Below are 15,120 nucleotides of genomic sequence, written 5' to 3' on the forward strand. Positions count from 1 at the left end.
CTGTCACTCAGAATGAAAGCTTTGGTTTAGGCTTCAGGTGCATCTTTACAACTTTTCAAAACTGCATCTCCTGCTAAATGGGGCAGTGCTATGACCCTCATGGGGCTACTGTACAGTTCATTTCCTCTGAATGTACCATTTAGATTGTCAGGAACTATGATTATGCCCCTACCTGTTTCTGATCCCTACTTGGAGATTGCCACCAGCCCTTCTATCCAGATCTGTTTGTTCTCTTATTTCTAGGAGCCAAGAAGGAGATTCACATACTCACAGAATTACCTCTCAGCCATGGTGGAGCCCTTGGACTTGAAGGAAGAGAAGAAGCAAGCCCAGAAGAAATCCCGCCAGGCTTGGCTCACAGCCAGTGGATTCCAAGTGATAGGTCTTCAGAGCAGCCAATGCCATCAGAACCTCAGGCTGTCACCCATCAAAGATCTGAATGAGGTCCACAGGGAGGAACAGGGCCTCAGATGGGGTGTCCATAGAGACCTCTCTTCTTCTAATTTCTTTTTTCCCGATTTAGGAGTGGAAGGAAAAGGCACTGTTTGCTAACATGCTAGAGCCTGTGTTGGATCGAGACAGGTGGAACTGGGACCGGCGGCACCTGGACTTTGATCTGTACAAGAAGCCACCACCTTTCCTGGAGCTGCCCCCATCTCTGGCACGGAAGCCTGTAACAGGTAACAGATGAGACCTTTGCCAAGCTGAACCTCCTGATGCCTGGTGCCACTTTACATCTTCAGTAGTATCCATTTTGTTTTAGATATCCAGTCAAACTTTCTATGCTGAGAAATCAAGATTAAGAATGCGTCTGGTACTACAGATTGAATGCTGGGCTGGAACTCAGAAAAGGATTGTAGTTCCATGTGTGACTTTGTGCAAATCCCTTCACTGCTCTGGGTCTCTAGTTTCTTAGCTATAAAAAGTGGGGGTTGGAAGACAGGTCTAAAGACTTTTTGAGCTTCAACACTATTATCCATGACTCATCTCTAGATGCTTGGCCATCAGCTAGGGGCAAAGGCTCTGGGCCTAACTGGGACCTTCCAGCTCCCTTCCCACTCCATGATGGTGCCAGTTCTCCCCCTGTGGGGGAAAAAGGGAGACAGAAAATATGGGTTTTGCTACACCAATTCCCCCAAGTCCTTTTTTGTTCTTCATCCTTCTGTTTATGAAGAGTGACCTCATCTGTTCAGGGAGAAAGAGAGATGATCCTATCTAGTAACAATGTTTCCCAGAGAAACCTTTCCTAGGAGGCTAGATCAGGTAAACATGATGGATTTTTTTCTCCCCAACTCCTGAAGAAGGCTGGTAACAGCTCCCTGGAACAGGAGGAAGATTGCTGAAATGTCGCTTTCTCCACTTGCCTAGACTTGGCTCCTGCCGTCCCCAATAGGTCCTAGGCCTTCTGGGGTAGCTTGAAGAAGAAACCTGCTCTCTGTTGGCATAGCCTAGGCACGTGGTTATTGCTGTGGCTCTCGAGAAGGCTCCAGCTGAGAGCTATCTAGTTTGGAAAAACAAGACTCTTTTCTCAGTGGGCTCCACTGCCCGCCTTTCTAACAAAAGTTCCCTGGGCATCTCACTGGTGAAATTGTTGAAGAAGCACATGCTAGGGCCTCCCAACCCCACAATGTTTAAGAAAACCTGGAAACTGCAGAAAGGGAGACTTGAACTAGTGGCTAGGCTTTTTAAACCCAGCGGGATAGAGAACTTGCTGTTGATGGGACCTTATATGCCAGCAGTCTAGGGTGAAGTCTATTTCCAGAGGGCTGCCCGGAAGTGGGGCAGAGTCTGATGACTCCTTCCCAAGTTTCTCCTGTGTAAAGAAACTCCAAGTAGCCTGTCCAGAGCAGAAAATGCCTCCTTGCCATCATTACTAGCCAACAAAAAAGAAAAAAATTTCACTGGAAGTTATTTCTGAAGTCATGATATTTATAAACTCCCCCCCCAAAATTGATTACCAAAATCCAGAATGCTCAGGTCAGTCCCACTAGGCTCAGCTGAGTACCCAGCTGCTTCTTCAGCTATTTCTAGCATCACAGCATATTAGGACTTACACTTGGAGGAAAAGGAGAGAGCTGACCACCTCCTCCCCACTTGAGGCAACATCCACAGTAGGCTTTTTGGAGCCCCAAACCACCCAAGGACCAGACCAAAGCTGCCAGAGTGAGCACACTGGGATCTAGTGTATCTTGCAAGCAATAGTAGAAAGGAATTTGGAGAAATGCAAATGCCTGTTGGTGCAGCCTGAAGATCAAAGATGAGGGCTCATAACCCTAGGGTGCTGTGGCCTGGACACTTGTTCCTTGGAGGTCCTATGCCTCCTCTAGCAGGATGAGGACAAAGAGGACTTGAAGCCATCACCACAGGGTGTTTCTCAGGGTCATGCTGGTCATCCATTAAAGGCTGGTTCTGAGGAACAGTGTGACATACAACAAAGGCTAGAGGTGCACACAGAAACAGACATTTTATAGTCTTCATTAAATGGTTTCTGGTACCTGTTTAAGTCCATTTGCTTCTACTCCAAATGATTGACATGTACACAGCTTTCACGCTGTTTTTTAGACTGTGTGGTCTAGCAGTAATGGCTCTTTATACCCGACACAGGTCCCCACCAGCCTGCTACCACAGAACACCTGTTTCCTTAAACTAGCAGCAATGAGCCCCCGTTTCCCTAAACTATCAGACTACCCGTTAAATTCCAGGTGTCAGCAATTCCATTCTTTCTCCATCTTGGTTTAGAAGCTGTGATCTTGTTAGATGGCAGCGCCTGCAGGCTGACACCTGAAAGAGTCCCCCAGCCCCAGCCCCACCCCCACCCCCCAGTACGGAGGAAAGCCATTTGGGTGTGAGCTGTGAACAAATGGCTCAAGGTGTGATGATCCCAAGTGATCCATCGTCTGAAAGTTATCCGGCAACGGGCCATGGTCTGGGAGCAGGCAGCAGAAGGAAACCCTGTCCCCTGCTTCAGGACGTCCTGTTCAGAGGGTGGGCACAGATATAAGCTCGCTTCTCAAGGACCTGCTGGGACACTTTTTTAATCTGCTCATCTAGGTTTTCTGGAGCATCTGGGAGGGAAAAAGAGAGGGAGTGGGTGATCTTTCTGCATTGTGGCAATACAATTAAAGCTGAAATGGTGGCATTTTTAACAGTCAGCTCATCCAACATGAAGCAGCCCTAAAGGCAACCCCTGCCTCCAAAACCCCAAGAATTGATCTGGGTTGCAGGAAGAGAAAGGAACAGAGGCTTCATTCTGAGTGACAAAGGGCTCATCTTGATAACTCTAAAACCCCCAGATCTTGTGGGGGTAGAGCTGGCACTTGCTCAGTAAATGGCCCATTTGCAAATCCAACCCACTGAAGGAGAAACCATTTCATCATGCTCCACAGCCTATAACTGTCCTGTCGGCACTGTGAGGGTGCCTGGGGCCACCTCTAGAGCCAAGACTTGCACAAAATCATATGCCACTCTACTCAGCGAATGCTAGGATGCTGGCAGCCTCTCCACCATCACTTGGCAACAGGACTGGGCTCTGCAGGGAGAGTGATCCAGAGCTTTCAGGTCAGAAGAAGTAAACTTTGAGCTGGGGGTTCCAAGATCTGGTGAAATGGCTACGGAGGAGGAAGAGCACTCCAGGCAAACAGAAGAGCATGTGCAAAGCTCCTACATTCTACAGGGCTGAGGCCTGAGACCTCTGCAGAGCAATGCAAGTTCACTTTGGCTGAAGTTGAAGGGGTGAAGGGCAGGTAAAATGCTGTCTCCTGAATCAGGTACAAAAGGTACTTCTTTCTTCATGAGTGTTCCTGGGCAGCTTCAAGAATACGGCCAGGCATGCCAGCTCTGTGCTTGCTTGATCTAAAACTACCTTGGGGAATAAGCAGGTCTCCATCTCAGGCTCCTGCCTGGTGGGCACTACTGAAAGTCAGCCCAGGCCTTCTTCAGGCCCTCACTCAAGGCTGAAGTTTGTGAGTGGTCAGCAGGTTCTAGGAGCCTGACAGGGTCCAGGAAGAGTCACCATCAGCAGAGGCCTGGAACTGGGTTCTAGGTTCTCCCCCTCCCCTAAGATACCCTACTTACACTTGTCCAGCTGAGATAGGCTGAAGAGATTCTGGAAATAAGCATCCACGCAGAAGATATTCGCCAACAGAACCTGCCAGACCGAGGTCAGAAAGGATATACTAAGAGCTCTGGAGTCTGACCTCTGAGCTTCAAAAAACTCAGCCCGTCAGCCAAACTGGGCAGCTTGGCAGGAGGGGTCAAAAGGCCTAGCTCAGCAGTCAGTCTTAGTTTCTAATTCCAGCCCCGACACAAACTAGCTCTGCTGCAAAGGGCAAGTCACTTAGCATCTCTGGGCCTGTTTGCTCCACTGAGAGGCAGACATCCTCATTCCAGCATCTGCAGCCTACTCCAGGACAGTGCACGCACAGAGCTGGCTATGCAGTAGGTGCTCAGTGACTGCATCTGCCTCCCTCTAGCAGGGGGGGTCTGTCCCTGAGTGGGGATGGGGCAGGCAGATGGGGTGAGGGTGCTGGGCTCAGGGACCCCTGTCACTCCCTCCCTCATCTTCTCTCAGCTAGGAAGACAAAAGGAAGCAACCCTACCTCCTGAACAGCATGGACCTTCCCATGGCCACGGCCATGGCACGGCACGTCTGTGAACCTGCAGGCATCCTGTTGACTTGCCCAGTTCCACCCTCTGGGACTCCCTGACAGGCCATCTGACGACCCCATTCCCCAACAATTGACTTCATTAAAGTGCAACAGGACAGAAGCCAGCAGAAAGACCAACTGTGTGAGGTGGGTGGGACTCACCTCGTGGTCATGGTTCCGGAGTCCAATGCGGATAGAGCGGCTAGCTCGTGAGAGCACGGCTGTCATGCCATACAGGTTGATGAGGATGTTGGCCACCCGCTTCATCACCAGCTGCTCCTCCACGATGGTCTGGGAACACAAAGGCTCAGAGTGGGGACTTGCCACCTAGGGCTAGCACCCTCCCTTCCATAATTACCAGCCCCCAGCCACATCTCTGTCTTGGAGTCTCCCTCTGTTCCTCAGAAAAGTGGGGCCAATATTTCCTTTCCCTTTCGGCCGTGGAAGAACAGCTCACATCTGCTTGCTGCCTTCATTTTCCTCTCTCTAGTGTCTCTGGATTCAGGGAGTGGCTTAACGCAAGGCCAGGTCCCAGAAACTTGGCTGAGACCACGGCCAGTGCTTGGTGTGCTTAATGTCACCTTCAGCAGCAAGAACTCCAACTGATCAGGTCCTTAGATTCGGGTCCGAGATGAGACTGCCCTTTCTGATTCCAGGGAGCCTCTCTCCACCTGGAAGGTGTATGGAAAAACATCCTCCAGCAGGGGCCCCACCTGAGTAGCTAAGTGGCCGCCAGGCAGGCAGACATGGCCAACTCCGACCTCCCCATCACCCAGCCCCCTCCACAGCAATCAAGATTTCTAGTGTAGGCCTGGTCCCAAAGGTGGATGCTTGGCAAAATGCAGTTTCATGGATGCTGGCCAAATCAAAGGGCCTGTTGTGTCCCCAGGCCTGGCAGGGCCTGGTTACCTTGCCAAAGCGGAGCAGCAATGTCTCAACAGTCCGACCAAAGTAATACACGTTCTCCTCGAGTTTGTTAGCACTGTCCTATTAGACCAGAAGACAGGATTCAGCTTAGCACCTCATCCCTGCAGTGTCCTGGACAGCACACAGCCTAGAGCTCTGGGGCCCAGGCCCTGCTCTCAGGCTGAGTTGTTCTCCCACCATGGGAGCCCTGAAGTTCCCAGATGGGGCAGGGATGTGATGAGGGCATCCAGGGTAACGTGGACTAGCTGATGCTTCCCAGCTTTCCCTGGAGAAGCCTAGACCCCATAGTCAAACCCCTTCTGAGATGGGGAGATTTGGCAGAAAGGCACTCAAGGTGGGGGGCGGGTACATCTGTTGGGCCCACTCACCGCAAGACTGGGATGCACAACTCCAAGGTCGCCTGTCAGCCCCAGGTCCACAGTTCGGCCCAGGGAGTCCCGAAGCCTCCGGCCAAGGGTCTCCATGACTGTGGTCACACTGCCCTGTTTAAATTCCCTGCAGGAAGTCCACAGTCCCATGACAGGAGGTCCTGGTGCTGGTTCCTACTGCCCAGCAACACAGCCTCTTGGCACCCTGAAGCTCCATGCCCCTCCCTTGGCCTGGGCATGCGGGGATCTTGGCTGCAGGCTGACTACCCCAACCTGTCAGAGAGCAACTGGTCTCCTTGGGGGAGCCACACATGTGTTCCGTCCACGAGGGGCTGAGTCACAACCAGCTTCCCGGTGGCTATCTCCTGTTAAGGAATCTGCAAAATACTACAGGCAACCTGTACTTGGGCCCCTGCAGTGATTTTGGAATGTTTTGGCCCTAGGCTGGGGGCCTAGAGGAAATGAGTGGCAGAGAAGACAAAAACTGGTCTTATGCTGGCCATGGGGCCTGCAACTATTTGAGGGATGCCTCTCATTCCTCAGGTTCTGAAGAACTGACCACCTCCAGCGTGGGGAATGAATGCTAATAGCAGAGGGGGAGACAGAGTTCAAGTTGGGGCTGCAGGGTGGTATGGCCATAAGGGGAAGCCAGTCTGAAGCCAGGCTTCCCAGGCCTTGCACGCAGCAGCCAGCCTGCCGGTGAGCACTGCAAGGCCAAACCACACTTCCACACCCCCAATCCCACGACAAGGGAGGCCTTTCCTCTTACTGCCCTGGACTGGCCAGTGCTAGGTGGGTGAGACTCAAAGCACAGACAGTGGGAATGGCACCTACTTGACCCTTGCGGTTAGGATGCGGCCGGCGTGTTGCAGACCCGTCAGGGCGATGTACATCCGGAGAATCTCATTGGTTCCCTGTGGCCAGTAATGTAGAGGTCAGAGTTCACCCCGTTGTATAGCCACAGCAATGCTGCATGTGTGCTGGGTAGGCCCAGCCAGTGCCTGCTTGCCCACACTGCAGCAGCCACTGCTTTGGAGCAGCCAGGAGCAGGGCTGTGACCAGGGGTCAGGAGACACACAGGGATGAGTGGGGAGTTGACCAGTGGCCATGGCCTCCATTGGGACCCACCGCCTCTCCATGACCAGCCTCATGTGGTCATACCTTTCTCTAAGGCTCCAGCTCCTCGTTAAAACAGAAGCCAGCTTTCCCTGTGTGGTGGTGGATACTGATGCTCAGGACACAGCAAGTGCCAGGCAGACATCTGCTGGCTCTGGGTCGAGGTCAGATTTTTCAGGGAAGCAGCCAACAGCCAAAAGGCAGCAACAGCTGGAAGCTCCCCAGTACCAGGTGTCAACACCCATAGGGACACTTGCTCACTGCCCCCCACCTATGATTCCGTCTAATTGGTGTGCAGGGCCAGTGGGCTTCTGCCCACAGTGCACAATGGCACTGCATGTCACAAAGACACAGGGGCCTGGCCCAGGCCACACAGCCAGCACTGGGATCCCTTGTAGCCAGGCTATCACCATGGACAGTGGGACTCCCACAGGAGAGGAAGAGGGCAAGTGGCGGCCTCCATGCTGAGCCACTCCCAGCTCCGAGCAGAGTCTCCAGACAGGAACATCTGCCCCACACCAAAGACTCTATGACTGCAGCCTTGAGGGTTTCCTGAACCCTGCTGACCACCCCATCCAGCCATGGAGAAAGGGCCTTGGAGAAGCAGTACTGGTCTAACAGGGCTGCAACATGTCTAGTCCTCTCAGGCTAGCCCTTGCCCTATCTGTCCACTAAGGGAGTGGAAATGGCTGGAACCCATGGGGGCAGGCTTGGAAACAAAAGCAGCCAAGGAGGCCTCCCACTGGACAGGACAGCCCAGGAGCCAAGACACAACTACGAAAGTCTAAGGATGTTCCTCATAACCAGATCTGATGTTCAGGCTCACTCTCCCTGTTTTCGGGTCTGCCTCCTACATAGCCCAAATCCACTGTCAAATCTCATCCACCTAGCCACATTCTCTCAATTCCATCCCTTCTCTCCCAGCAGGAGAGCCCCCTGACCTCTGGCCTCATTTCTATAACTCACCCTCCATGCTAGCCCTAGAGAGAATTTCCGAGAACACAAATACGACAAAATCATTCCATGCTCAAAAACCTGATGGCCCCCAAAATTCCTCTGCTTGTCAATAGAGGTCCTCCATAGTTGGCTACTTTCCTAGCCTTCCCGCCGATCCTCTGCAATCCCTACTTCCTACTCTACCTGCTCCAGCTACTTAGCAGGACTGAATGTACTTAGCAGCATATTCAGTAGCAGCACATTCAGTCCTACTAAGTGAGTAGAGAGCCTTATTCTCCACTCACCTTGTGCTAGGTCAGTCCTGCCTGGCCCGACACACTCTACTGCCTTGCCCCTTAGCCCAAACTGCCCTCCCCTAATCCTGGTCAAAGGCCTTTCTACCCCTAAGGAACAAGTGCACATACTTCACAGGGCTCCAGCTCCCTCTGGGAGGATGCACACCTCTGTTTCTACCTTACTTGCATTACAGTACCAGCCTTGGGCAAGCCATGCTGCACAACCAGAATACAGCATCCCAAAGTCATCTCTGTGGCCCTGGCCTCTCCTCCTGCCTGGCACATGCTAACTGAATGGACTAGGCTTGTGACTTCAAGGAGGGAAGCAACAGACAATGACAGAAGTCTGGACTAAAATAACCCTCAGGGATGATCCTGAACTGCCTCAGTATACCGAGGAGGGATCAAGACCATACAGTGTGCACTTGAGGCAGAGCTGGAGCTGGGACTGAACCCAGATTTCCTTCCAGATGATCTGTTTGTTCCCCATATCCAGTCAGTAGCAACTTGGCAAAGACCCACAATGGGTCACCAAGAGGCAGTAGGAACAGTGGAAAGGGCCCTAAAGAGTAGGACCGTGAGTGAACTACTTGGCTCTCGACAGCTCTAAAAATGGGATCTATGCAGGGTTGTTAAGAAGATCCAGTGCGAGAACACACAAGCCAGTGCTGGGCCACAGCAGGCCTCGGCCAAGCCCTCTGCAGCATGTCCCCCAGGACAAAGAAGGAGAGGAGAGGGACACTGACAGGCGGTCCACAGCAGAGTGCAGCCTGGCTGGCAACAGGGCCACTCACCTCGAAGATGAGGAGGATGCGGGTGTCACGCAGCATGCGTTCATAGGGGTAGTCCCTCATGTAGCCTGAGCCCCCGAAGATCTGCAGCGCTTCGCTCACACACTGCCAGGCAGCTTCGGAGCTGAACACCTGCCCCAGGCCCAGGACAAGGTCAGCACAGGGCGCCATTGCTGAATCCCTCCCAAAAGAGGGACTTAGGCTGCGCGGAGCTGGTGGCCAGGGACAAGTGGGAGGCCGTGTGTGAAGACCTCAGCTTGGGGATGGAACTCACTGGCAAGCACGTCCTTTGCCTTCCTTGACTCACTGACCAGTTTGTGGTCCACAGCTGCACCATGACCTTCCACATCTGGCTCCACTCCTGTTCTGTTAAGCCCACCTGAGATTTCCCCATCTCCAGGAAGCACTGACCCACTCCCACCCAGCCTCATCTGCCATGGCTACATTCTCCACACTTGAATGTCTATTGGGATGCCTCACCCCTCATGACCACAGCTTATTTCTGTCTTTGTACACTGTGAACCCTTCAGGGGCAGAGAAACTGTCATATTTAGCTCTGGGCTTAGCATCTGGAAGAGAGTTGGCTCACAGACACCAGCTCACACCTGTGGTTACTGTCAAAGGGGGATATGGTGACATGATTAAACACACACAAACACACCTAACACATAGGCTGAACCTAGATAAGGCGCACTGATACACTGCAAAAGAGCCTCAGCCTTTCAGGTAGCCTTCCTGCTGACACCAGGATGTTCACTCTCTAAGCTCTCAATCTCTTACCACTTCTCTCAAGAGTTCAATTTGAGACCAGTTTAAAAACAATTTGGGGGTAACAAGTAGGGTGGCCATCTTTTTTATTATAGCTGAAAAATGACACTTGTCACCTCAAACAAAAGCAACAGAATACTCTTGTGTCTACCTCAAATATTTTAATTTTTCTTTTATTAAAAAAGAGACTGGTTCTTGCTATGTTGCCCAGGCTGGTCTTGAACTTCTGGGCTCAAGTGATCCCCGTGCCTTGGCCTCCCAAAGTGCTGGGATTACAGGTGTGAAACACCATGCCTGCCTGAAAATATTTTAAGAGAAATGTTGGTTGGGCACAGTGGCTCATGTCTGTAATCCCAGCACATTGGGAGGTGGAGGCGGGAGGATTACCTGAGACCAGGGGTTCAAGACCATCCTGGGCAACTTGGCAAGACTTCATGTCTACCATAATAAAAAAATTAGCCAGGCATGGTGGCATGTGCCTGTAGTCCCAGCTGCTTGATAGACTGAGGCAGAAGGATTATCTGAGCTCAGCAGGTTGAGGCTACGGTAGTAGTACTAATCATGCCATTGCACTCCAGCCTGGCTGACAGTAAGGTTGTGATTAAAAAAGAAAAAGCACGGTGGTTCACGCCTGGAATCCCAGCACTTTAGGAGGTGGAGGTGAGAGGACTGCCTGAACCCAGGAGTTCGAGACCAGCCTGGGCAACTTGCCGAGACCTCGTCTCTACAGTAAATAAAAAAATTAGCCAGGCATGGTAGTGCACGCCTGCAGTTCTAGCTACTTGGAAGGCTGAGGCAGAAGGATCACCTGAGCCCAGCGGGTCAAGGCTGTAGTGGCTGTGAGCATGCCACTGCACTCCAGCATGGGTGAAACAGTGAGACTCCGACTCAAAAAAAAAAAGTTCTGATACCAAACAGTAGAAAAGTCTTAAACTAAGAGAAAAAGACAGTCCTTCCCATTATGACAGGAAATTATCATAATGGTCTGTGTTTTCTCCTTTTGCTATCAACTACTGACTGACTACTGAAAACTTGGCACAAACTATACTGGGGAAACACTGAGCATTCCTGCAAACCGACTGGGCACTGATTTTTGCCACTTCTCCTCAAGGGCCTGCCTGTCCCTGGCATGGTACTTAGTGGATGCTCACAAACAATGGATCAATGACAGACTTGCCTCTAGACTAGTAAGAAAAGAAAGACCATGGGCAATACCATAGGCCTGAAAGACGACAGGGTGGGAGCTTTCCAGAGCCTCCCTCCAGAGCCAACTCTCTGGCTATACGGGGTTACCTTCACCATGGCTGCCTCAATGGAACAGTCGGGAAACCCTGGTCGGTCCAGCATCCCTGCAGTGAGGTAGGTCATACTTTCCATAACGTAAGCCTTCTGAGCCATCAGTGCAAACTTCTCCTGCAGTGTTGAGAAAAAAAATCACAATCAAGAGGCAACCTGCATGTGTTGAGACCCAAATGTGCCAACCAGTATGGAAGGTAGTTAAGTCAGAAGCCTCACTACCTGAGAACAGCAAGTCCAGACACTAATAAAAGAGACGCGTGTTAAACGAAGCCTTAGTCTCCTTTTCAAATCACCACACAAGAGTCACCAGTTCAGAGGACCAAAAGAGCACATCTTTCGCATCCCACAGTGAAATTAACAAATATGGCATGCATAACCTTTAGTACCTGAATTAGTCCAAATTCACTGAGATTCCTGTTGAACTGTTTCCTCGTGCAGGCATAGTCAGCGGTCATTTCTGAAGAGAGCAGAACTGTTAGAAAGACCTAGAACACTTCTGGTTGTGCAAAAGTGACTTTTTAAGGCTATCTTCACTCTTCACACGCGCAGGCAGGAACTATGAGAATGTGTCTGCTGACATCAAAGGCCCTGAAAGCCACTGTGCCACCTTCTAGTCATGTAGGTCAGAGGCAGGACTGCCTGCTCCTTGTGGCACCCACCCTTGGCGCTCCAAGTCAGATGTGGATTTCAATCCGGGCAGTGTCTTGCCAGCTGGTGACTGGGCCAAGCACTGTACCTACATGATCAAAAGTACCCCCCACAGAGTTGCTGTGAAGATGAAACCAGATGGAAGGTGGAAGGCGGCCAGCAAAGAGGCCCCAGACGGAGATGGGGTGGGTCCACACCAAGCACAGGTATCCCCCTACCAAAACAAGAGGTGCAACTTGGTTTGAAAACTCAGGCCGGGGGTTTCCAGGATTACAGTTGTGAATATGGGCTGGGCTCTGAGGGTCCCTGATGGCACAGTGACTGTCCACCCAGGCGTCAGCACATGAGCCCCACCCACAGCCCATGTTCTCCAAATGCCTTCAAAGGTGAGATGGGCTTAGGGCTGTGGGATCTCATGAGAGGTCCTGCATTGTTTGAGGGCCAGGCTGGCCAGGAGAGGTCCCATGGAACTCTTGAACTGAGGAGTGTTCCAGAGGCCTTGTGAGTCATAAGAGCCCAAAGCTTGGTGCCTGACAGCTTTAGCTCTAGGTCCAGGTGTGTGGTCTGGGGCAAGTTCTTTGTCCTCTCTGAGCCTCAGGCTCCTCATCTATAAAATGAAGGGAAGGGCCAGGCTTGGTGGTTTATGCTTATAATCCCAGCACTTTGGGAGGCAGAGGCAAGAGGACTGCCTGAGCCCAGGGGTTAGAGACCAGCCTGGACAACATGCCAAGACCTTGTCTCTACAATAAATAAATGAATAAAAAGTTAGCCAGGTGTGGTGGTTTGTGCCTGTAGTTGCAGCTACTTGGAAGGCTGAGGTCAAGGCTGTGGTAGCTATTGAGTGAATCTTTGCACTCCAGCCTGGATACCAAAGTGAGATTCTGACACATACACACACAGAACAAACAAACAAACAAAACACATGGAGGAAGGACCCAAAACAAAGCCTTTGTGTGTCCACCTTGCACTGAACTCAAAAGGCTGGGTCAGAGCCTAGCATCAGAAAGAAACTTCACCAAGTACTCAGGAGTATGTAATCCCGGGCACTCCCACCCCCATGTCCCTGCAGTCATTTCCACACTAAGATGGTTATATGGCGGTTCCACATTCACTGGCAAAGTACAGTCTAGGTTCCAGGTATCCTGACAGAGGAGAACAAAAAAAGAACCCAGCTGGGTGTGGTGGCTCAAGTCTATAATCCCAGCACTTTGAGAGGCTGAGGTGAGAGGATTGCCTGAGCTCACAGGTTTGAGAACAGACTGGGTAACTTGGCTAGACCGCATCTCTACAATAAATTTAAAAAAGCAGCCAGGTGTGGTAGCACATGTCTGTAGTTCCAACTACTTGGAAGGCTGAGGCAGAAGGATCACCTGAGCCCAGCAGGTCGACTATGAGCATGCCACCATACTCCAGCCTGGACATGGGAGTAAGACTCCAACTGCCCCACCCCCCAAAAAAACACAACAAAGCAAAAAAAGGACCCAAGAGCCAAAAGATCTGAGTTCTAAACCCAGCCCCACTCCTCACCCACTGTGCAAGGCCACTATAAAACAAAGATCTTGTGAAGGTCAGAACCCATGTCTCCTCAGAGATTGGTCGTGTGTGTTCCCCAAGTGGCTGTGTTCCTGGTGTGATGGCCTCTATCCCTGATGTGGAACGTCCATGCCCCCATCTCCATAGTCTCCGTGTGTAGGTAAAACAGTCATGTTGGAAGAAGAAGACTAACCTCTGGGACAGACTGAGCGTATTCTCTGGTCTAAACGAAAGCCCAGACACTAAGCTGAGCTGGACCGACTGTCCAGGTGGCCAGGCTCAGCACTGGCCTGGAAACAGCCCCGGGAATGGTAGCTCCAGCTGGAGTCAGGCAGCAGGGACAAGACCCCAACTCACCTACCAATCAATTTCTTGAGCATCCCGGCCACGGCACTGCCCATGCTGAACCGCCCACTGTTGAGGATGTTCATGGCCACCTGTAGGGAGAGGCCGAGATACTGAAGGGCAGGGAAGAGATCACAACAGTGCTCATCTACTTCTACCCGAGTGGCCGAGCTACTCATCCAGCCTTCCTCAGGCTGGAGGAGAGCATGTTCCTAATGCTACAAAACAAGGTGTTCAGCCTGAAAGACTCAAAAGAACCATACTTGCTATGAAAGGAACGTTTACTGTATGAATTCCTACCTCACGTTTGCTGTATTTTATAAATCCCTACCTCAGACCCACAAGACCAGGCATATGTCGAGTGCCTGGTAGTAACTGTGCCGGGTGCCTGGTAGTGACTGTGGCTGTAAAATTACAAAATATTTGCAGTGTTTGTACTTAGAACTTTGTTAAGTTTTTGTTTGTCCCATAATAACCACATTAATTGAAATAACCGGCTTCTTCTGCTGGCAGTGTGTGAATGTTAAGCAATAAGCCCCTCCCGGACATTCCTTTGCTTGAATTATGGTGGGCTCTGTGGCACCAGCCACTCTTCTGGTGGGCTTTGTGTTATTTCAAACCTGCTTGTATGCCTGAACTGATTTATGCACAGTCACAATGACCGGGTAAACTGCAGCTTATCTAACATTCCAGATGGCTAATTAACTCCACCCTGCCCGTGTAGCCGTTAGTAGTCAATCACAGGCAGCTGAGCCCGCGCCCGTGCAAATCAAAAACAAACCCACCAACCTCAAGCTCTCCTGTCCCCTGACATCACCGCGGACCTAATTGGGAACTAATTCTGCAAGGTCCGTGGACTTCGTGTTCTACGTCATGCCTTCTTCTAATAGGATAATGTCTCAAGCCTAGGAAAAACTGGTCACGCCCAGTCCCTCCCTCATAACTGTGTATATAAACTACTTGGTGTACTAGGTCTGGGCTCTCGTTCCTGTACCGCTGCGCCGGTCACAGACATGAGCCCAACTCGAGCCTGAATAAAGACCCTCATGTGATTTGCATCGGAGCTGGCTCTTTGGTGGTCCCTCGGATTTAGGACTTTGGGGTACTACAAGCCACTGAGACAGCTCTCACCAACATGCTTGGAGTCACCTCCCCACACACAGGAAAACCATCAAACAACAGCATTCCAAAAGACCATGTCTATTCTCTCTGTCCTCAGGGGGAAGGGGCTAGGAACTAAGATGTACTGGGTAGGTGCTGCAAGCTACCTATACTTCCCAGGACCGCTTCGAGGTCAGGATCCTCATTTCTCTGAGGAAGAACCTGAGGTTCAAAGTGGTGAGGTGATTCTCCCAAGGTCCAATAGCAAGCGACTACCCGGTTTCCAAGCCCTTACTCTGAGATGACCCTGGTGAACTCAGCCCAGTTCTGACAGTAAGGACCTGGT

The 15,120-nt window shown here is 51.3% G+C and overlaps 1 protein-coding gene across 1 annotated transcript in view; it reads right to left on the reverse strand.

Moving 5' to 3' along the window:
- Positions 1–2,445: 2,445 nt before the first annotated feature.
- Positions 2,446–15,120, reverse strand: part of ACAD9 (acyl-CoA dehydrogenase family member 9) — a 37,887-nt gene continuing 25,212 nt past the window's right edge. The window contains exons 9-18 of the mRNA XM_008066486.2: positions 13,690–13,765; positions 11,534–11,604; positions 11,142–11,261; positions 9,084–9,212; positions 6,776–6,855; positions 5,942–6,068; positions 5,556–5,633; positions 4,809–4,937; positions 4,075–4,147; positions 2,446–3,065 (exon numbers count right to left, since the gene is read on the reverse strand). Coding sequence (XP_008064677.1) covers positions 2,965–3,065; positions 4,075–4,147; positions 4,809–4,937; positions 5,556–5,633; positions 5,942–6,068; positions 6,776–6,855; positions 9,084–9,212; positions 11,142–11,261; positions 11,534–11,604; positions 13,690–13,765 — 984 coding nt within the window. The 3' untranslated portion in view covers positions 2,446–2,964. The remainder of the gene's footprint in view (positions 3,066–4,074; positions 4,148–4,808; positions 4,938–5,555; positions 5,634–5,941; positions 6,069–6,775; positions 6,856–9,083; positions 9,213–11,141; positions 11,262–11,533; positions 11,605–13,689; positions 13,766–15,120) is intronic.

Source organism: Carlito syrichta, unplaced genomic scaffold (genome assembly GCF_000164805.1).
Source record: "Carlito syrichta isolate Samal-C Ts95f unplaced genomic scaffold, Tarsius_syrichta-2.0.1 Scaffold308955, whole genome shotgun sequence".
NCBI classification, from domain to species: domain Eukaryota; kingdom Metazoa; phylum Chordata; class Mammalia; order Primates; family Tarsiidae; genus Carlito; species Carlito syrichta.